The 22447-nt window shown below is 41.9% G+C and overlaps 1 protein-coding gene across 1 annotated transcript; it reads right to left on the bottom strand.

Annotated features, from left to right (window-relative positions):
• Nucleotides 1-7097: 7097 nt before the first annotated feature.
• On the bottom strand, nucleotides 7098-12685 carry adm2b (adrenomedullin 2b). Its single transcript, XM_036955816.1, has 3 exons — nucleotides 12561-12685; nucleotides 12063-12305; nucleotides 7098-7546 (listed from the first exon to the last, which is right to left on the bottom strand). Exons 2-3 carry the CDS (start codon nucleotides 12161-12163, stop codon nucleotides 7114-7116), a joined length of 534 nt encoding a protein of 177 aa, XP_036811711.1. The 5' UTR covers nucleotides 12164-12305; nucleotides 12561-12685; the 3' UTR covers nucleotides 7098-7113.
• Nucleotides 12686-22447: the final 9762 nt, after the last annotated feature.

A 22447-nucleotide genomic window follows, 5' to 3' on the forward strand; every position in this document is an offset into this window, starting at 1 on the left:
ATACAGTTAATTTTATGTGTGGGGTACATGTTAAACACCATTATTGCACACAGAGTCCATGCAAATTATTATGTGACTTGTTAAGCACATTTTTACTCCTGAACTTATTTATACTTGCCACAACAAAGGGGTTGAATACTTGACTCAAGGCATTTCAGGTATTCATTTTTAACTCAATTGTAAAAATGACTAAAAACAGAATTCTACTTTGACATTATGGGGTATTGTGTGAAGACTAAGGACACAAAACCTCAGTTTAATCCATTTTAAATGTATGTGCAACAAGTCAAGGGGTTTGAATACTTTCTGAAGGCACTGTATATCTACACACAATACCCCATGATGATGAAGGGAAAACAGGTTTTTAGAATTTTTTGCAAATGTATTACAAATATAAACAGATACCTTATTTACGTAAGTATTCAGACCCTTTCCTATGAGACTTGAAATAGAGTTCAGGTGCATCCTGTTTCCATTGATCATCCTCGAGATGAACTTGATTGGAGTCCACGTGTGGAAAATTCAATTGAAAAGGCACATGATTTGGAAAGGCACACACCTGTCTATATAAGGTACCACAGTTGACAGACATGAGCTTGAAGGAATTGTTCGTAGAGCTCCGAGACAGGATTGTTTCGAGGCACAGATCTGGTGAAGGGTACCAAAAAATGTATGCAGCATTGAAGGTCCCCAAGAACACAGTGGCCTCCATCATTCTTAAATGGAAGAAGTTTGGAATCATCAAGGCTCTTCTGAGAGCTGGCCACCCGGCCAAACTGAGCAATCGGTGGAGAAGGCCATTGGTCAGGGAGGTGATCAAGATCCCGATGGTCACTCTGACAGAGCTCCAGAGTTTCTCTGTGGAGATGGGAGAACCTTCCAGAAGGACAACCATCTCTGCAGCACTTTACTAATCAAGCCTTTATGGTAGAGTGGCCAGACGGAAGCCACTCCTCAGTAAAAGGCACATGACAGCCAGCTTGGAATTTACCAAAAGGCACCTAAAGACTCTCAGACCATGAGAAACAAGATTCTCTGGGACTGACAGCCATCCTGTGTTAGGGACTTGTGTGGTCGACATTACACCTTCACAGTAAATCACACATCATAGTAACGGGTAACCACCACACACACACACACACACATACACACACACACACACACACACACACACACACACACACACACACACACACACACACACACCTCACCAGGGTCTCAAAAAGGATGAAGTGTTACATCCAGTGGAGGCTGCTGAGGGGAGATAGCTGAAACGGAGCTGAAAACAACAGAATACAACCGTGAAATGCTTACTTACAAGCCCTTAACCAACAATGCAGATTTAAGAAAATAGAGTTAAGAAATAAATGAAAGTAGAAAATATTAAAAGTAACACAATAAAATAACAATAATGAGGCTATATACAGGGGGTGGTGGTACCGAGTCAATGTGCGGGGGTAATTTGTACATGTAGGTAGGGATAAAGTGACTATGCATAGATAATTAACAGCCAGTGTAAAATCAAAGACGGGCGTTGAAGCTGTTAAAGAGCCTTTTGGACCTGGACCTTTAGACCGTCCCCTCGCCCATACCCGGGCGCAAACCAGGGACCCTCTGCACACATCAACAACAGTCACCCACGAAGCATCGTTACCCATCGCTCCACAAAAGCCGTGGGGAACCACTACTTCAAGGTCTCAGAGCAAGTGACGTCACCGATTGAAACTCTATTTAGCTCGCACCACCGCTAACTAGCTAGCCGTTTCACATCCGTTACATTGGCACTCCGGTACCGTTTGCCGTGCGCCAGCAGAAAGAACAGTCTATAACTTGGGTGACGAGTCTTTGACGATTTTGTGGGCCTTCCTCTGACACGCCTAGTATATAGGTTCTGGAAGGCAGGAAGCTTGACCCCAGTGTTGTACTGGGCTGTAAGCACTACCCTCTGTAGCACCTTGCGGTCGAATGCCGAACAGTTGCCATACCAGTCAGGATGCTCTCGATGTGCAGCTGTAGAACTTTTTGAAGATCTGGGGACCCATGTGTTTGATGTATTTGATGCCCTTCCATCCATTCTGCTCCAGCCATCACCACAAGCCCGTCCTCCCCAATTAAGGTGCCACCAACCTCCTTTGGTTATATCCCTGTAAAACAGACATGTTGATGAGATCTAGGTTTGACCACTGGGGATCAGGTTACTGTCAGGGTCAGAGGTCAACAACTGATTTATTATGGGGCCATGGGGTCACCATTTGAGATGTTGGCTGTGTATGTGCATGTTTTTTTAATATCGTTTTTACCTTTATTTAACTAGGCAAGTCAGTTAACCTGTCTACGATACTGGTTCCCAATTGGGAATCAACCCTCCCACGTTCAGCTGAAACGGTGGCGCATGGAACGCAAAAATATTCTTAAAAATATTTAACCTCCACACATTAACAAGTCCAATAGCTCAAATGAAAGATAAACACCTTGTTCATCTAGCCAGCAAGTCAGATTTCTAAAATGTTTTACGGCGAAAAAACTTAGCACATATATATGTAAAACCACCACCAGACACAGCTCATTTGAATAGCCAAAACATGCAATCAACAAACGCAGGATTAAAAAATAAATCGCTCACTAACCTTTTGAAAATCTTCATCAGATGACAGTAATATGACATGTTACACAGTACATATTTTTTTTTCTCAATAATATGCCATTTATATCCATAAATGTCCATTTACAGTGAGTTCACGTTCAGAAATTACTCAAAAATGCCCGCAGGAAATCTATGTAGCGCGGCAAGATAACGTAAATAGACATCATAAACTTTGACTAAATATACATGTTCTACATATAGTTAGAAAGATACACTGCTTCTTTATGCAACCGCTGTGTTAGATTTATTTTTAACGTTACAGAAATCGCACACTATTCCATATGCTGAGACAGCGCTCAGTTCCAAGCTACATTTCTACGTAATGTTGGAGTCAACAGAAACACAGATTTAAGCATAAATATTCCCTTACCTTCGATGGTCTTCGTTCAGAATGTTCTGGAAGGCTTCATACTTACCCAATACATTGTTTGGTTTCAAGTCTTGCGTCTTTGTATTAGCTACTGCTAATAACATCAGCTGAAATGCACCCAAAACGTCCTCTGGTCCGGAAAAGTTGCGCATCAAAACTTCAAAATTACATATTATATGTCGACTAAACAGGTCAAACTAAGTGCAGAAGCAAGCTTTATGATGTTTTAGACACGCAAAACAAACTTCAATTCAATCGGCCATCGTCTGCCCTTCTCTTGAGTGCTGGAACAAAGGAATGGCTGGGACCAATTCGCGCCCATACGCACAGCCTATTCTCTCGTGGCACGCACTAATTTCACTCCCATAGGGTCAATTCTCGCGGGATTTGAACGATTCAAAGCTCTACTGAAAGAGGACATCTAGCGGAAGAGATAGAAAGTGTCCCCAGAATCATAACTGGTTGGGAAGGGTGGGGGCCATGACGTCAAAGTTGCTCCAACTTTCATGGCCACAAAAACTAGTTTGGAAGAATGCCTGCCCTGTGAGTTCTGCTATACTTACAGACATAATTCCAACGGTTTTAGAATCTTTAGAGTGTTTTCTATCCAATAATAATTTTTATTTGCATATATTAGCAATTTTTGACAGATTTTTTTTCCAGTTTACTAGGGGTACCCAATCTCTCCAAAGGGGGCGTATGTCTGCCATATCCTTAACAGGTTTTAAGAACAAATTCTTATTTACAGTGACAGCCTAGGATCAGTGGGTTAACTGCCTTGTTCAGGGGCAGAACAACAGATTTTTACCTTGTCAGCTCTGGGATTTGATCTAGCAACCTTTATGGTTACTGGCCCAACTCTCTACCCACTAGGCTACCTGTCACCCCTTACCACTCAAATGAGCCCAATATATTCATTTTGACAATAGGTGTTCTGACGGTTAAAGGATGTTAGTCCATCTACTGAGGTCAAATTGAGTTGATTTGGGCATTCTGTAAAAGTTTTATCTAAGGAAGGAAATATATATACTCCCAAATATTTTAAAGGGGAAACGATTGGGATTCCATAAGTAGAGATGGAGCCCTCCGTTGGGGTCTTGAGAGGCAATAGGCTGATTTGGTTAGATTCATTTTATAATTTGAGATTAAGCTGAATTTCTCTATGATCTTCAGTGTGTTTGGAAGCGATTGAGATACATTGTCTAGCAAAACACTGTCCACGTATAATGAGATGAAGTGGTCACTAGATTTTAGGTAAATTGGTGTTATTTCCTTCGACTGGCAAATTGTCTGGGCCATAGGTTCCATGAATAATACAAATAGCATAGGAGAAATCGATGATATCATATTTAAGTCATTTCTTGCAGATTTGTGATTATGGTTCCCATAGAGCAGTGGTCTTCAATTCTGTCCCCAGAGAAGCTTCTGCTCCTGTCCTGCTCTAACACTTTAATTTAGTAGCTGCATCAGTTGAAATGTGTTAGTGCTGGTCTGGAACGAAAGTCCTGCTCTAACACCTTACTTTATCTCAATGTTATTGATCTGTCAGCAGTATTCTATCAGAGTATCTTTATCTCTATGGTATTTATCTGTCAGCAGTATTCTATCAGAGTATCTTTATCTCTATGGTATTGATCTGTCAGCAGTATTCTATCAGAGTATCTTTATCTCTATGGTATTGATCTGTCAGCAGTATTCTATCAGAGTATCTTTATCTCTATGGTATTGATCTGTCAGCAGTATTCTATCAGAGTATCTTTATCTCTATGGTATTGATCTGTCAGCAGTATTCTATCAGAGTATCTTTATCTCTATGGTATTGATCTGTCAGCAGTATTCTATCAGAGTATCTTTATCTCTATGGTATTGATCTGTCAGCAGTATTCTATCAGAGTATCTTTATCGCTATGGTATTGATCTGTCAGCAGTATTCTATCAGAGTATCTTTATCTCTATGGTATTGATCTGTCAGCAGTATTCTATCAGAGTATCTTTATCTCTATGGTATTGATCTGTCAGCAGTATTCTATCAGAGTATCTTTATCGCTTTGGTATTGATCTGTCAGCAGTATTCTATCAGAGTATCTTTATCTCTATGGTATTGATCTGTCAGCAGTATTCTATCAGAGTATCTTTATCTCTATGGTATTGATCTGTCAGCAGTATTCTATCAGAGTATCTTTATCTCTATGGTATTGATCTGTCAGCAGTATTCTATCAGAGTATCTTTATCTCTATGGTATTGATCTGTCAGCAGTATTCTATCAGAGTATCTTTATCTCTATGGTATTGATCTGTCAGCAGTATTCTATCAGAGTATCTTTATCTCTATGTTATTGATCTGTCAGCAGTATTCTATCAGAGTATCTTTATCGCTTTGGTATTGATCTGTCAGCAGTATTCTATCAGAGTATCTTTATCTCTATGGTATTTATCTGTCAGCAGTATTCTATCAGAGTATCTTTATCTCTATGGTATTGATCTGTCAGCAGTATTCTATCAGAGTATCTTTATCGCTATGGTATTGATCTGTCAGCAGTATTCTATCAGAGTATCTTTATCTCTATGGTATTGATCTGTCAGCAGTATTCTATCAGAGTATCTTTATCTCTATGGTATTGATCTGTCAGCAGTATTCTATCAGAGTATCTTTATCTCTATGGTATTGATCTGTCAGCAGTATTCTATCAGAGTATCTTTATCGCTATGGTATTGATCTGTCAGCAGTATTCTATCAGAGTATCTTTATCTCTATGGTATTGATCTGTCAGCAGTATTCTATCAGAGTATCTTTATCTCTATGGTATTGATCTGTCAGCAGTATTCTATCAGAGTATCTTTATCTCTATGGTATTGATCTGTCAGCAGTATTCTATCAGAGTATCTTTATCTCTATGGTATTGATCTGTCAGCAGTATTTTATCAGAGACTGAGAAAGAAGGATACTGGATGTAGGCACGCACACAGACTAGAGGCCACACTGTGTGAGGCTTGTTTCCATGCAGCCCTGGACCACCTCATACACTAATGGTGATTGGAGATTGAGAAAGTGACCTACAGCAATGCAGCTGTGATGACCCCAATAATGAGTCACAGTGAACTAGATCACGCAAGAGGAGCGAGGTCACCTCATGTCACACTGACCTTTGACCTTGACAGCAGTACAGATGTGTGTGTTCTGTATCTACAGTAGTCATTGATTAGCTTGTGCAGGAAATGTTATTGTGGACATGGAAAGTGGTGGCTGGTTCTCTGTCACACAGACACAACACACTCACAAGACACATTTAAACACATACTCTTTATTAAATATGACAGCTTATACAAAGATATAGACTAAGATGAATAAAACAGACAATGTACATTTGGGGAAACATTTCGGCCACATTCGTTTCACTGGTTTAGTCAGTGAAATATTTACAACAAATAAGCTTGAATAAATGTTAAATTAAACAACATATCTTTAAACGTTCAAGTCATAGCAAACATAAAACAGTATTTACTTTAAAGTGCTTCACGGATTTCTAATACACTTGACCAAGTAGCTCACTAGACACGAGAGAGTGAGAGAGAGTGAGAGAGAGAGAGAGAGTGAGAGTGAGAGAGAGATAATTGAAATTGAGAGTTTAGAGACACAAGAATATAGGGATGATCATGGAGGGGATTGTAGATCAGCTCAGCTCATTGGGGACAGGAATAATGACTTGAACAACAAGGTATTACAGACCTCCTTCCACCCTACCCACAGTCAGCACTTAAAACTAAGTTTCTTCCACCCTACCCACAGTCAGCACTTAAAACTCTAAGTTTCTTCCACCACTTTGCATCTGACCCACATTCTGCCGTTAGCCGTGTCTGTGTATAGGTTGTTGTCTTGTTCATGAATGTATTCAGATGTGGCCCTGTGTTGCTTGTTGATTACGTTATTCAGCTGTAGCTGTGTCTGTATATTGGTTGACGATAATGTTATTCAACAGTGACTGTGCCTGTTTGTTGGTTGCTGATAAAGTTATTCAGCTGTAGCTGTGTCTGTATATTGGTTGACGATAATGTTATTCAACAGTGACTGTGCCTGTTTGTTGGTTGCTGATAAAGTTATTCAGCCGTAGCTGTGCGGGCTACGGGGATTGATGGGGGAGGAGTCTTGTCTCCCACTCTGTCCAATCAGCTGGTAGAGTCGGTGACTGAGGTTCTGAACTTGACAGGTTCCCAGGACACACCCCACCCTCATCAGCTGACCCTGGCCACGCCCACCACTACCGTTGGCATGACGGCGACCCCGTGACGTCCCCTCTCTAGAGAGGTGGTAGTTCTGGTCAGGCAATGGACTGGATGGCTTGGCCAGTGGGCCTTCATGGTCAGGCATTAGGTTAGACTGCCTCGGGGGTCCATTAGGGAGCAGGGCCCTCCAGACGGCCCATCTGTTTCTAAGGGCAACGCTGTCGTCCAGGGCAACAGTCGGGGTGACAACCGTCGCCATAGTGAGAGACGAAGACGACCCAGGTGTCCAGGAGGTTCTGGATAATATAAACCTAAGAGAGAAAGAGAGAGACAGTCGCATACATGCCGCAAAAACACGCACTCACACACACACAGAAACACACACACCCCAGTCAGGTACAGCAGTCAGGTACAGCAATTACTACTTGGATTTCTGAGTGTAATTTGAGCATTGAGACGAGGAGGAATGTTTCACAGACACACTCGGAACAGGTAACCTGAGGAGAACTGAGAGAGGCAGAGAGCGAGAGACCTGGCTCCAGAAATATGCTGTGCAAGAACCTCATATTCCAGACACAAATGAACTTGGCTTTTTTAATATACGGTATAGGGGAAAATGTCCAGTTATACAACTCATACAGAAATGACAGTCATGCTTATTAATGTTTCTATATTTAAGTTAAAGCCTTACGAGACATTTCTTGGGATTCATTCAATGATTGCAGTCTCGTATGATTAGTCATGTATTTAGAGTTAATCAACAACACCTCTTTGTTTTTTAAGTCTTAAGAAATGTCTAAACAACACACACCAGAGAGAGTGAGAAAGAGGAGGGGGAGAGACTTCCTGAGACCTACTCAGTCAAGAGCCTCTACTCCTCTTCTCTATTTTAATGCTTCATCTTTTATACTTAGGCTTTTCACCTCCCTCCCCTCCTTTCTTGTCTCTCACTCTACTACAATGGCCTCTCCCCTCGTTTTCCCCCCACGCTTTCTTTTCATTCCCTCCCTCCTTTATCCAGCAGTCTGAGTGGCAGTAAGAGGCTGTCTGATGAGTTGGGTGACCTGCCTGAGCGATTATGCAACACACACACACACACACACACACACACACACACACACACACACACACACACACACACACACACACACACACACACACACTGTACTCAGTGTACGAATTACCCTGAATGAGCCATGAGCTCCCATAAAGGCAACAAAAGTTAAACTTTGGGTCGGGGTCTCTAAATAATGCTAATTTGATTGAAATGCAATTTTGTACTGCTACAGTGGTAAATATGAAAATCAAAACGTATTCTAAATTGAACGAACACCCCCACCTCTCTGTCATGGTTTCAACTGTATTTCGGACACTTTTCATGTTTCCCGACTTTTCTTTTTACAAAAAAGACGCCTCAATTAATTCAGGTTACAATCGTTGCATGTCATTACACTTTATGGTGTTGTGTAACAGCTGTGTCTTTCCATTCATCAAACGGCGAGTGCACAGTGCACTGTTTGGATGCTGGAATTATTATGCAGTGGACGAATGTGCGCAATTAGCCTAGTTTTTGAAGGAATTTGTTTGACAATCACATGAAGACATCATGACTGGTTGCGTTCATGCCACATTAAAAGTTATTACATTTTTACAGTTAAATTGCCATTTTTATTAGGTTCATAAATGTTCACATGGGTGCATGTGCAAGTGTCCACACATAGGAGGTCCCGTGAAAAAATTGAGGCCCCTCCAAATGTCATGATATAATTCACTTTGACTATACTGCTAAAACAGTCCTTTTCTGTGTCTATCCATCTGTCAGCCTGTGTTAGTAAGTGCGTGCGTGGATCACACAGCATGTTGCAACATTAGTGTTTATGTTACCTGAACCCTTTTACACACTAAAAAATATTAGTCATGAATGGGTATATGGCCTGTGAGTGTGCGTGTTGATGACAGGAGACACAGTGTCTGCTTCAGAGTCTCATTCATCTCTTTCATCTGACCACACACACACACACACACACACACACACACACACACACACACACACACACACGCCAAACAAAAGTAAAAGCAACTCTGACTGGTAACATGAAAGTCCATAGTTTAGTTCTATGTAAAAGAGACCTAGCCTGGAATCCAAAGTGAATGTCTCCCTGTTTCACTACTATTTCACTTCACTGATTCAGTCTGGCTTTCCTCCAATAGAAGGCCATTTTGAATAATGCAGAAAGTAAATGGTCCAATCAGCACCTCCTCAGAAACTATGGTAGGTTTTTAACAAGACTTGGAGGTGGGTGACACTAATTCAGGTCTTGGATCAGGTGACTCCACTGTATGATGGGCTAGCCAACCCTACCTAGTTTGCACCCTTCCATCCTTCAATTGTCTTCCTACAGATGCCGTCATTCTAATGTGACGAGTGTGCATAAGCTATATCAACTCATGGAGGGATTACAGACATTCCATGTTCTCATTACTCTCTATGCCATTTGCATGTGTACTGTAGCTGTTATTTTATGGCATTAGTTGACAAAATGCAGATTTCACTGTTATTGTTAAGTTTTACTGTCACACTCTAGAAAAACGAGCTTTAGGTATAAAGCTCAAATCATTTTCAACACCATCTGCCCAAACTATAGTGTATGTGAGGTAATGTAGGCTGGTATGCAGGCCTATCTTTAATATCCAGTAATCCAGTGTGTTATTCAGTCCTCTCTGAAGGGACATCATGACCCTGTGTAAAACGGCTGCCATATTAAACCACACAGGTCAACGGTCACAGAGACACACACATTGTCTCTGTTTCCAGACCCTCTGGACATCAGTAAAATGTTAAACGTTAGCTGTACATTAGTAGGACAAACACGTGCACCCTACACCTGACTTCCTGGCAGTTATAGTGTTTTCTTATGCTCCATGCACCATTAAGACACACACACACACCTCTCTACCGATTTGGAGCGCCAGGACCACCTGGGGATCGTGTCAGAACAAGGTCGTCTCCTGAAGAAAAAGGCGCTTGGCACCAAAATGTAGGCCACTGACCAACCACCACCCGCTACTTGTGTGTGTGTGTGTGTGTGTGTGTGTGTCATAAGATTCCCTCAGATTACACAGACCCACAAAGAATTTGAAAACAAATAACATTTTGATAAACTATCATATCTATTAGGAGAGAGAGAGAGAGAGAAAAAGAGAGAGAGATAGAGAGAGAGAGAGAAAAAAAAGAGAGAGATAGAGAGAGAGAGAGAAAAAAAAGAGAGAGAGAGAAAAAAAGAGAGAGAGAGAGAGAGAGAGAGAGAGAAAAAAAAGAGAGAGAGAGAGAAAAAAAGAGAGAGAGAGAGAGAGAGGGAGAGGGATAGAGAACGAGAACGAGAGAGAGAGAGAATGAGAGAGGAGGTGGTGACGGCTCCCTCTATGTGACTAATAACGATTGACTGGTGTGGAAATAAAGATTAAGGTTGGGTGGAGAGAATGAAAAAAAAAACGCTACTGTGTCCGATCAAATGATAAAGTCTGCAGAGATCTGATAAAATACTGATTCTAGCATCAGACTACTGTACCTGATCACTACCTCTGAATATGGAAGGGCTGTGTGTGTGCATACGTCCATTTGTGTGAATAAAGAGCTACTCTTGCATTCCTCCCAGGTTAGAGCCCAGCATGAGCCCTGAACCAAAGAGAAGCACACACCAACCATCTTTCACACACCAACCCCCTCACAACCACTTCAGATGAGAGAAACACTACTTCCCTACTTCTCCTTTCTCTCCTCCGCCTGTCCTTTTCAACTCTTTACATGTCTCATTTATTTGACATTTGAGTCATTTAGCAGACACTCTTATCTAGAGCGACTGGTTCCCCGTGGGAATCAAACCCAAAACGCTGGCGTTGAAAGTGTAATGCTCTACCAACTGAGCCACACAGGACCTGTAACACTGTAAGACACCCACCACATACACGTGACAGGTTATAATACAAATGTGTAATGTTGGGTGGAGGACTGGAGTTGAGAAACACGGTGGTAAGATACCATAACTAGCGCCTGCTCCATTAGTTAGCATTCAAAACACAGCTTCCAGAGAGATACTGGTCACTACAGTAGATATCTGATGAAGCAATTTACTTCCTACTGTAAACACACACACACACACACCTGTACACACAACACTGAGCAAGACACTGCCCCTCAACCTTCCCTCACAAACTGAGGTGTTAATATTGTGTATCAGTGTTCCCAATCCTTATTAAATCACAATGGAAACAAACACACACGCACACACCCGCATAGCCCTCCACCTCCCTCTCATTCATTATACAGGGTCATTCTTCCGGGGGCTTTTAGAGGAATTACCTCATTCTGTTGTTGTAACCTTTTCACACATAACTTACTGCCACTGCAATGGCCAGACAGAGAGAGAGGTTAGGGGCAGGGTGTGTGTAAAATGAAGAAGATGGGGGGGGGGGGTGTATAATTTATGTTCCAGCTCTCCCTTCCACCTAATACACTGAAGCAGACACACACATCGCAAAGACAGATATGATGAACCAAACAGTGAACACAGAGATTGGCCCACAGCTCTGTCTGGATCAATATCATTAGCTCATACTGTCTCTTCTTAAATATGTTGCATTATGGACTGCTTGATCTCCATCCTTCAAAATAATAATAAAGTAATGACGCCTTATTTTGCCTTGCACCCTCACCTCCTAAACCCTAGGACTCGCATACTGTCATTTGATTGATTTACTACAGTAGTCTAGAGGTTTGCAGCAAAACCATGTTATATCAGTTACAGTGATAATGTGAAGTGGCCGTACCTGTGAGGCTGTGTCCGGGCTGGCCGCGGCAGGGCCATTGTGTGTGTCTCCACGGTTAGCAGGCTAAGGCAGCAGAGCCATGCCGGGAACAGTGAGGGCATGGCGGCAAGCGGGAGTCACAACCCTCGGGTACAGGTTAGAACAGGCCAGAAAAGCTCAACTGAAGAAAAACTCCACTGTTCTCAGGCAAAGGCAGAATCTCCCCTCACTGAGGAATGGTTTAGTCAGCGCACCTGTTGAAGTCTAAAAGAAACATACGTGGAATTCCTTAAATTAAATAACTATCAGTATATCATAACTACGGTATTTAGTTGTAAGCTAATTGCGTGACAAAATAGCAGCAATTTTGCGAAATTCAATGGAAAAACGATGCATCAAGATTTCATGACAAAAACATTTAAATCAACTTTTCAAATGTTTAAATTATTCAGAATATTGCTTTCCTGATTGAAAATCACCTAAACAAGATTATATTAACAGTCCTAGTAGGCTACTAACCCAGTTTGGTGTTAATAATTATCAGTGTAGTCTCGGTTGCGTCTTGCGGGTTCGGACAGAACTCTGGAGATGATAGTGCGCTGGCATGGCGCGCCTTTATAATTCGGGAGCAGGGCGTGATTAATGCAGGGGCTTAAAGGGCTGAAGCCCCGGGACCCAGCCCGTAGGGGGCCCTTGAGGCAGAGAAAAATTTAGAAAAAAAATGTTTTACTGCAACCGCCAACCACAGGAGCCCGCTTTCAATGAGTTTAGATAGCCTGCTGCTGCTAATCATCAGCTGTGGGAGGAGAGGAAGTGGGGAGACCCTGCTTTGGTTGGGGACAATAAAAGGCCACTCTTAAATGTGCATTTTTGTCACACAACAAAATGCCTCAGATGTCTCAAGTTTTGAGGGAGAGTACAATTGGCATGCTGACTGCAGGAATGTCCACCAGAGCTGTTAACAGAGAATTTGATCTTGATTTATCTACGATTAGCCACCTCCAACGGGATTTTAGAGAAACCATCTCAGGGAAGCTCATCTGCATGCTTGTTGTCCTCACCAGGGTCTTGACCTAACTGAAGATCTGCGTCATAACCAACTTTAAGCAAATGCGCACCTTCAATGGCCTCTGGAACACTGGAGAAGTGTGCTCTTCGTGGATGAATCCCAGTTTCAACTGTACATGTCAGATGGTAGACAGCATGTGTGGGAGAGTGGTTTGCTGATGTCAACTTTGTAAACAGGGTGGTGGTGGTGGGGTTATGGTATGGGCATGCATAAGCTACAGACAACAAACTCAATTGCGTTTTATCATTGGCAATTTGAAAATCCTGAGGCCCATTGTCATGCCATTCATCCGCCGCCATCACCTCATGTTTCAGCACAATAATAAACGGCCCCATGTCGCAAGGATCTGTACAAAATTCCTGGAAGCTGAAAATGTCTCAGTTCTTCCACGGCCTGCATACTCACCACCCACGTTTGGAATGCTCTGGATCGACGTGTGCGACAACGTGTTCCAGTTTCCGCCAATATCCAGCAACTTCGCACAGCCATTGAAGAGGAGTGGGACAACATTCCACAGGCCACAATCAACAGCCTGATCAACTCTAGGACATGTGTCACACTGCATGATGGCAGACAGTAACACCAGATACTGACTGGTTTTCTGATCCACACGCCTACTTTTTAATTTTTTAAAATTATTTTTTAAGGTATCTGTGACCAACAGATGCATATCTGTATTCCCAGCCAAATGAAATCCATAGATTAGGGCGTAATTAATTTATTTCAACTGACTGATTTCCTTGTGAACTGTAACTCATAAAAATATTTGTTATTGTTGCATGTTGGTTTAATATTTTTGTTCAAGGCCTCCCGGGTGGCGCAGTGGTTAAGGGCGCTGTACTGCAGCGCCAGCTGTGTCATCAGAGTCCCTGGGTTCGTGCCCAGGCTCTGTCGTAACGGGCCGTGACCGGGAGGTCTGTGGGGCGATGCACAATTGGCCTAGCGTCGTCCGGGTTAGGGAGGGATTGGTCGGTAGGGATCTTCTTGTCTCATCGCACACCAGTGACTCCTGTGGCAGGCTGGGCGCAGTGTGCGCTAGCCAAAGGTTACCAGGTGCATGGTGTAGCCTCCGACACATTGGTGCGTCCGGGTTGGATGCGCGTTGTGTTAAGAAGCAGTACGGCTGGTTGGGTTGTGTATCGGAGGACGCATGACATTCAACCTTCAGACCTTGCCGGGTCTCTCCCGAGCCCGTACGGGAGTTGTAGCAATGAGACAAGATAGTAGCTACAACAATTGGATACCATGAAATTGGGGAGAATTGGCCCTCTTTCTGGGACTCACCATTCAACAACAAAAAAATATATATATATATATTTTTTTCATTCTCCTGTATTGTGTTCAAAAATACAGAGAACCTTACGGCGAAGATAGCTGTGTTGCAAGCCCAGCTTCAGACGCAATCGTTAGGCAAGGGTAATTTCAGTGTAGGAAAGGATGAAACAGTGTCTGTGCCACCAGTAAGTACAGATAGTAACGTTAGTATAAATCCCCTCGCACGGTCCCCGCCGGGTCTCTCCCGAGCCCGTACGGGAGTTGTAGCAATGAGACAAGATAGTAGCTACAACAATTGGATACCATGAAATTGGGGAGAATTGGCCCTCTTTCTGGGACTCACCCACAATTCAACAAAAAAAATAAAAATATATATATATATATATTTTTCATTCTCCTGTATTGTGTTCAAAAATACAGAGAACCTTACGGCGAAGATAGCTGTGTTGCAAGCCCAGCTTCAGACGCAATCGTTAGGCAAGGGTAATTTCAGTGTAGGAAAGGATGAAACAGTGTCTGTGCCACCAGTAAGTACAGATAGTAACGTTAGTATAAATCCCCTCGCACGGTCCCCGCAGCCAGACAACTTTCTCAAGGTTTCTGGAGGGAAATGCTGTAGGAATCCTCAACCGGTGTCGCTCATTCAGCCGACAGAAACTTTCAACCGGTTTTCCCCATTATGCGAGTCGGAGTCTGAGGCCGAGCCTTCTCTTGTCTCTACTCCTCCCGTTATTGGGTCTGAGACGCCGAAGCCTACCACCATTAGCTCTGACAAATTGAAAACCCTAGTCATTGGCGACTCCATTACCCACAGTATTAGACTTAAAACGAATCATCCAGCGATCATACACTGTTTACCAGGGGGCAGGGCTACCGACGTTAAGGCTAATCTGAAGATGGTGCTGGCTAAAGCTAAAACTGGCGAGTGTAGAGAGTATAGAGATATTGTTATCCACTTTGGATAATTGGCCCTCTTTCAAGGACTCACCCACAAACAGGACCAAGTCTGGCCTGCTGAGGAGTGACGGACTCCATCCTAGCTGGAGGGGTGCTCTCATCTTATCTACCAACATAGACAGAGCTCTAACTCCTCTAGCACCACAATGAAATAGTGTGCAGGCCTTTTTGCCAGCCTGCCAGCTTAGTGGAGTCTGCCACTGTGCATCAACCTGGGTTGGGCAAAACTTAACATGGCGGTGTTCGCCTTAGCAATTTCACTAGAATAAAGACCTCCTCCATTCCTGTCATTATTGAAAGAGATCGTGATACCTCACATCTCAAAATAGGGCTACTTAATGTTAGATCCCTTACTTCAAAGGCAATTATAGTCAATGAACTAATCACTGATCATAATCTTGATGTGAGATGGCCTGACTGAAACATGGCTTAAGCCTGATGAATTTACTGTGCTAAATGAAGCCTCACCTCCTGGTTACACTAGTGACCATATCCCCCGTGCATCCCGCAAAGGCGGAGGTGTTGCTAACATTTACGATAGCAAATTTCAATTTACAAAAAAAATATATATGTTTTCGTCTTTTGAGCTTCTAGTCATGAAATCTATGCAGTCTACTCAATCACTTTGTATAGCTACTGTTTACAGGCCTCCGGGGCCATATACAGCGTTCCTCATTGAATGCCCTGAATTCCTATCGGACCTTGTAGTCATAGCAGATAATATTCTAATTTTTGGTGACTTTAATATTCACATATTAATATTCATATTCATATTCATATTCCACAGACCCACTCCAAAAGGCTTTCGGAGCCATCATCGACTCAGTGGGTTTTGTCCAACATGTCTCTGGACCTACTCACTGTCACAGTCATACTCTGGACCTAGTTTTGTTCCATGGAATAAATGTTGTGGAGAGACACTCAAGTGTTTTAGTACTATATCTCTTGACACATTGATGAAAATAATCATGGCCTCTAAACCTTTAAGCTGCATACTGGACCCTATTCCAACTAAACTACTGAAAGAGCTGCTTCCTGTGCTTGGCCCTCCTATGTTGAACATAATAAACGTCTCTCTATCCACCGGATGTGTACCAAACTCACTAAAAGTGGCAGTAATAAAGCCTCTCTTGAAAAAGCCAAACCTTGACCCAGAAAATATAAAAAAGACCAAGGCTCTGCATCTGTCCTCGTGCTCCTAGACTTTAGTGTTGCTTTTGATACCATCGATCACCACATTCTTTTGGAGAGATTGGAAACCCAAATTGGTCTACACGGACAAGTTCTGGCCTGGTTTAAATCTTATCAGTTTGTCAGTTATCAGTTTGTCTCTGTGAATGGCTTGTCCTCATCTTTTGGTGTTCCTCAAGGTTCCGTTTTAGGACCACTATTGTTTTCACAATATATGTTACCTCTTGGGGATGTCATTCGAAAACATAATGTTAACTTTCACTGCTATGCGGATGACACACAGCTGTACATTTCAATGAAACATGGTGAAGCCCCAAAATTGCCCTCGCTAGAAGCCTGTGTTTCAGACATAAGGAAGATGATGACTACAAACGTTCTACTTTTAAACTCCGACAAAACATAGATGCTTGTTCTAGGTCCCAAGAAACAAAGAGGTCTTCTGTTGAATCTGACAATTAATCTTAATGGTTGTACAGTCGTCTCAAATAAAACTGTGAAGGACCTTGGCGTTACTCTGGACCCTGATCTCTCTTTTGACGAACATATCAAGACTGTTTCAAGGACAGCTTTTTTCCATCTACTGCAAAAATCAGAAAAATTAATCCATGCTTTTGTTACTTCTAGGTTATTCTACTGCAATGCTCTACTTTCTGGCTACCCGGATAAACTTCAGTTAGTGCTAAATACGGCTGCTAGAATCCTAACTAGAACCCCAAAATTTGATCATATTACTCCAGTGCTAGCCTCCCTACACTGGCTTCCTGTCAAGGCAAGGGCTGATTTCAAGGTTTTACAGCTAACCTACAAAGCATTACATGGGCTTGCTCCTACCTATCTCTCTGATTTGGTCCTGCCGTACATACCTACATGTATGCTACGGTCACAAGACGCAGGCCTCCTAATTGTCCCTAAAATTTCTAAGCAAACAACTGGAGGCAGGGCTTTCTCCTATAGAGTTCTATTTGTATGGAATTGTCTGCCTACCTATGTGAGAGACGCAAACTCGTTCTCAACCTTTAAGTCTTTACTGAAGACTCATCTTTTCAGTGGGTCATATGATTGAGTGTAGTCTGGCCCAGGAGTGTGAAGGTGAATGGAAAGGCTCTGGAGCAACGAACCGCCTTTGCTGTCTCTGCCGGGCTGGTTCCTCTCTTTCCACTGGGATTCTATGCCTCTAACCCTATTGCCAGGCTGAGTCACTGGCTTAGTGGTGCTCCTTCATGCCGTCCCTAGGAGGGGTGCTTGAGTGGGTTGAGTCACTGATGTGATCTTCCTGTCTAGCTTGGCGCCTCCCCTTTGGGTTGTGCCGTGGCGGAGATCTTTGTGGGCTATACTCAACCTTGTCTCAGGATGGTAAGTTGGTGGTTGAAGATATCCCTCTAGTGGTATGGGGGCTGTGCTTTGGCAAAGTGGGTGGGGTTATATCCTTCCTGTTTGGCTCTGTCTGGGGGTATCATCAGATGGGGCCACAGTGTCTCCTGACCCCTCCTGTCTCAGCCTCCAGTATTTATGCTGCAGTAGTTTATGTGTCGGGGGGCTAGGGTCAGTTTGTTATATCTGGAGTACTTCTCCTGTCTTATCCGGTGTCCTGTGTGAATTTAAATATGCTCTCTCTAATTCTCTCTTTGTCTCTTTCTTTCTCTCTCTCGGAGGACCTGAGCCCTAGGACCATGCCTCAGGACTACCTGGCATGATGACTCCTTGCTGTCCTCAGTCCACCTGGCCATGCTGCTGCTCCAGTTTCAACTGTTCTGCCTGCGGCTATGGAATCCTGACCTGTTCACCGGACGTGCTACCGTGTCCCAGACCTATTATTTGACCATGCTGGTCATTTATGAACATTTGAACATCTTGGCCATGTTCTGTTATAATCTCCACCCAGCACAGCCAGAAGAGGACTGACCACCCCTCATAGCCTGGTTCCTCTCTAGGTTTCTTCCTAGATTTTGGCCAAGGAGCTCTCCAAACAGGTCAGGGACAAAGTTGTGGAGAAGCACATATCTGAGTTGGGTTATAAAAAAATATCAGAAACATCCCACGGAGCACCATTAAATCCATTATTAAAAATTGGAAAGAATATGGCACCACAACAAACCTGCCAAGAGAGGGCCGCCCACCAAAACTCACTGACCAGGCAAGCAGGGCATTAATCAGACGGGCAACAAAGAGATCAAAGATAACCCTGAAGGAGCTGCAAAGCTCCACGGCAGAGATTGGAGTATCTATCCATAGGACCACCTTAATCCATACACTCCACAGAGTTGGGCTTTACGGAAGAGTGGCCAGAACAAGCCATTGCTTAATGAAAAAAAATAAGCAAACAGGTTTGGTGTTCGCCAATTATGCTCGCTCAACTTATCAGTTTTTGTTGTCTTATTTCTTGTTTGTTTCACAATAAAAAATATTTTGCATCATCAAAGTGGTAGGCATGTTGTGTAAATCTAATAATACAAATCTCCCCAAAATCCATTTTAATTCCAGGTTGTAAGGCAACAAAATAGGAAAAATGCCAAGGGGGTGAATACTTTCACAAGCCACTGTGGTAAAGTACAGATACCCCCGACCCACAAAAAAAAGATGTACTGGTACTTAAAAAGTATTTTTACTTATGTACTTTACACCAATGCTTAAAGCCAACATTGACATTAGCTGCACAGATTTGCATTAAGACAAATTACATGCAGTTTACAAATTCGAACACTGGGAAGTGAGATGTAATCTACACCTTGATTAGGCTGATAGAAATCCTCATTATTTCATTTAATGATTATACATTTTCAATTATTTCTATATAGCCTACACTTTCTCGTTCTGAACTTGACGTAGTTCAGAACGAGTGGGATGGGTGTGACTACATAACAATGAACGCATGGTCAGCTTTTCCCATTTTTGACAGCGCCAACACACCTCCAACATCTGCAAAACATCAGAGTGTTAGTTATCGCCAGGCTAGACCTTAAAGGAGCAATGTAGTTAAAACTTGATTTCCAGATTTTTTGTAGGCTATTTCCAGTTACACCAAATTACTTAAGTAAAAATACTTTAAAGTACTACTTAAGTAGTTTTGGGGGGTATATGTACTTCACTATTTATATTTTTGACAACTTTTTATTTTACTTCACTACTTTCCTAAATAAAATAATGTTATTTTTACTCCATACATTTTCCCTGACACCCAAAAGTACTCGTTACATTTTGAATACTTAGCAGGACAGAAAATGTTCCAATTTGCACACTTATCAAGACAACATCCCTGGTCATCCCTACTGCCTTTGATCTGGCAGACTCACTAAACATAAGTGCTTTGTTTTTAAATTATGTCTGAGTGTTGGCGTGTGAAAATTGTGCCATCTGGTTTGCTTAATATAAGGATTGTTTTTATCATTCATAATTTTACCTAAGTATAATTTAGCAACTACATTTACTTTTGAAACTTAAATATATTTAAAACCAAATACTTTTAGACTTTTACTCAAGTAGTACTTTACTGGGTGACTTTCACTTTTACTTGAGTCATTTTTTCTTTACTTTTACTCAAGTATGACAATATAGTACTTTTTTCACCATTGGCCATTCCACACTATGAGGTCGAATTAGAGCTCTGAAATCGTGAAAAATACGATAACAGCCTTTTTGTGTAAGAGCTGTTCTAAAAAATTATTGGCACACGTTATGATGTCACAATGTGATCTGATTATACTAGACCAATGTCTGTTCATCTGGGTAAGGGGGTGGGCTCTAGACCATCTTATCAGCCAATCAGGACTGTGTATGAAAATATCGTCAAACGTGTTTCCTAATGGCCACACATTCAGTCCTGAGCATTTCAAGTACCAAAGGAGGCTCAGTGAAATAAATGGTAAAAAATATATTCTTGAGTAAAAAAAAATAAAAAAATAAAAAAATAAACACACACAGTGATTTATTAGACATAGAGTGATGAATTTTTTTATTTTTACAAAGACTGCATGGGGGCTTTAAAGGCAAAGTTCCTGTGTTAGTGGAAACTGTATTCACGTTAAACTATGAAAAAGTCGGCTGAGTCAATAGGAAATTGCCTATACATTTCTATCGCGCAATCTGAACGCTTCAGCAATACAGATAGAATAGAGCCCTAGACTATTTTTTTCAGACTTCTAGCTGTGTGGGAACTGGAAAGCATCTCAAAATGTCTTTATAGGCCCATATGAATTCTGTATTAACTCATACCCACTGTATAAAGGCCGTTGTAAAGGAGCTATGAGCTGCTATAAATGGTTAGAGATCCAGAGTGTACAGCATCATTTTTGAAGTGTTGTAAATGACTAATGTGTTAATTCTCTATGATGATATAGAGATTGATATGAGAGAGATTGGAGATATACTGGATGTGAGATGGGTCACCCCACAGACAGTAAAAAGTCTTGTTTTACTGGCCTGTCTCAGTGGTCACTCTGGGCTGTCTCTATTGGTCAGCGGGACTCTCAGCGTATTCTGTTCCTCCAATCACCTCTCTGGCCTTTTTAAACCAGAACCTGGCCTGGTGACATTCAGTAAAACAAGCTGCAAAATGTGACATTTATTAAAAAATGTTTATTGTGAGGTACAGAAGAAAAGTGTCTCCTAGTCCAGTGTCACCGTGCCCATTTAAAGCTTCAGTAACAAAACCTCTGTTATGGAGTTGATTTAGTGAACTACACTTACATGATGAGTAACCTTGCCTGAAACACACAGTTGACCCAAGTTCAAACCCAGGCAGTCACACCCGTTAGTGTTAGAGCCTGCAGTGATATATGACTTCAGTAAGATACCCCATTCACACACTGACTAAAGACTGTGGATGGGTAGCATCAACATGGATTAACTGTTAAACTGGGTTAAATCAAGGTGTATCTATTAATCTTGAGCCCTGTTTCCATTGGTACTTTGAAGTCAACCCAGGTTCGAATTTGGAAATACATTCGAGCCACCTTGAATTTAACCCTAATTTGGCTAAAATTTTAAGTGTCAGTGGAAACAGGAATGTGTTGCACCACACTTTAAACCCAGTTTTAAATTAATCCTGGTTAAAGTAAATCCTTTCTCTAATCTAAATTTAGTTTTCACTTTCAACCTAGATTAATTTTAAGCCCGTTGCTCAATTTTTCAATACTTTTTTATACAGTACTAGTCAAAAGTTTGGACACACCTATTCATTCAAGGGTTTTTCTTCATTTTTACTATTTTCTACATTGTAGAATAATAGTGAAGACATCAAAACTATGAAATAACACATATGGAATAAAGTATTAACCAAAAAAGTGTTCAACAAATCAAAATCTATTTTATATTTGAGAATCTTCAAAGTAGCCACCCTTTGCCTTGATGACAGCTTTGCACACTCTTGGCAAGAGGTATCATAGAGAGTTTTTGGAGTGTGGAAAAAAAGATTCCTGTGCCTACAGGAGGGGCTCCGCAACGAAGATGGGCACTACACTAACAATCATTATCGCAGTGTCAGTTTTGTATAACTTTTGCAAGAGACAAGGAGACGAGTTCCCCGACCGAGTAGGCTGAGGACCTACCTGAAGAGAATGGAGAAGATGGCAACATGCTGCCAATGCAACTGGAATGCTGTAAGGAGAACCTTGATTGAGAACCATTTTGCAGCCTAAGGTGTATATTGTAATAGACAAGTACAATTCCTAATTAGGCTGTCTGTACTAAAATGTATTATTACGACATTGTTATTCTCAATACCATACAGGGTGGAACTGGAAGCACCAAAACACAAGAGTGGGGACAAGACTGGAGGACACCAAATTGCTTGGAAAGCATTGTTTTAATAAATAATTGTTTAAATAACTAAAAAGATCAGCATTCTTTACACAGTGGGCATTTGTTTCCCTGAATAAGTTTCTGTTCCTGAAATTGCAGTAGCTATTTTTGTAAATTC

The sequence above is a fragment of the Oncorhynchus mykiss genome, chromosome 2, assembly GCF_013265735.2.
Source record: "Oncorhynchus mykiss isolate Arlee chromosome 2, USDA_OmykA_1.1, whole genome shotgun sequence".
In the NCBI taxonomy this organism is placed as follows: domain Eukaryota; kingdom Metazoa; phylum Chordata; class Actinopteri; order Salmoniformes; family Salmonidae; genus Oncorhynchus; species Oncorhynchus mykiss.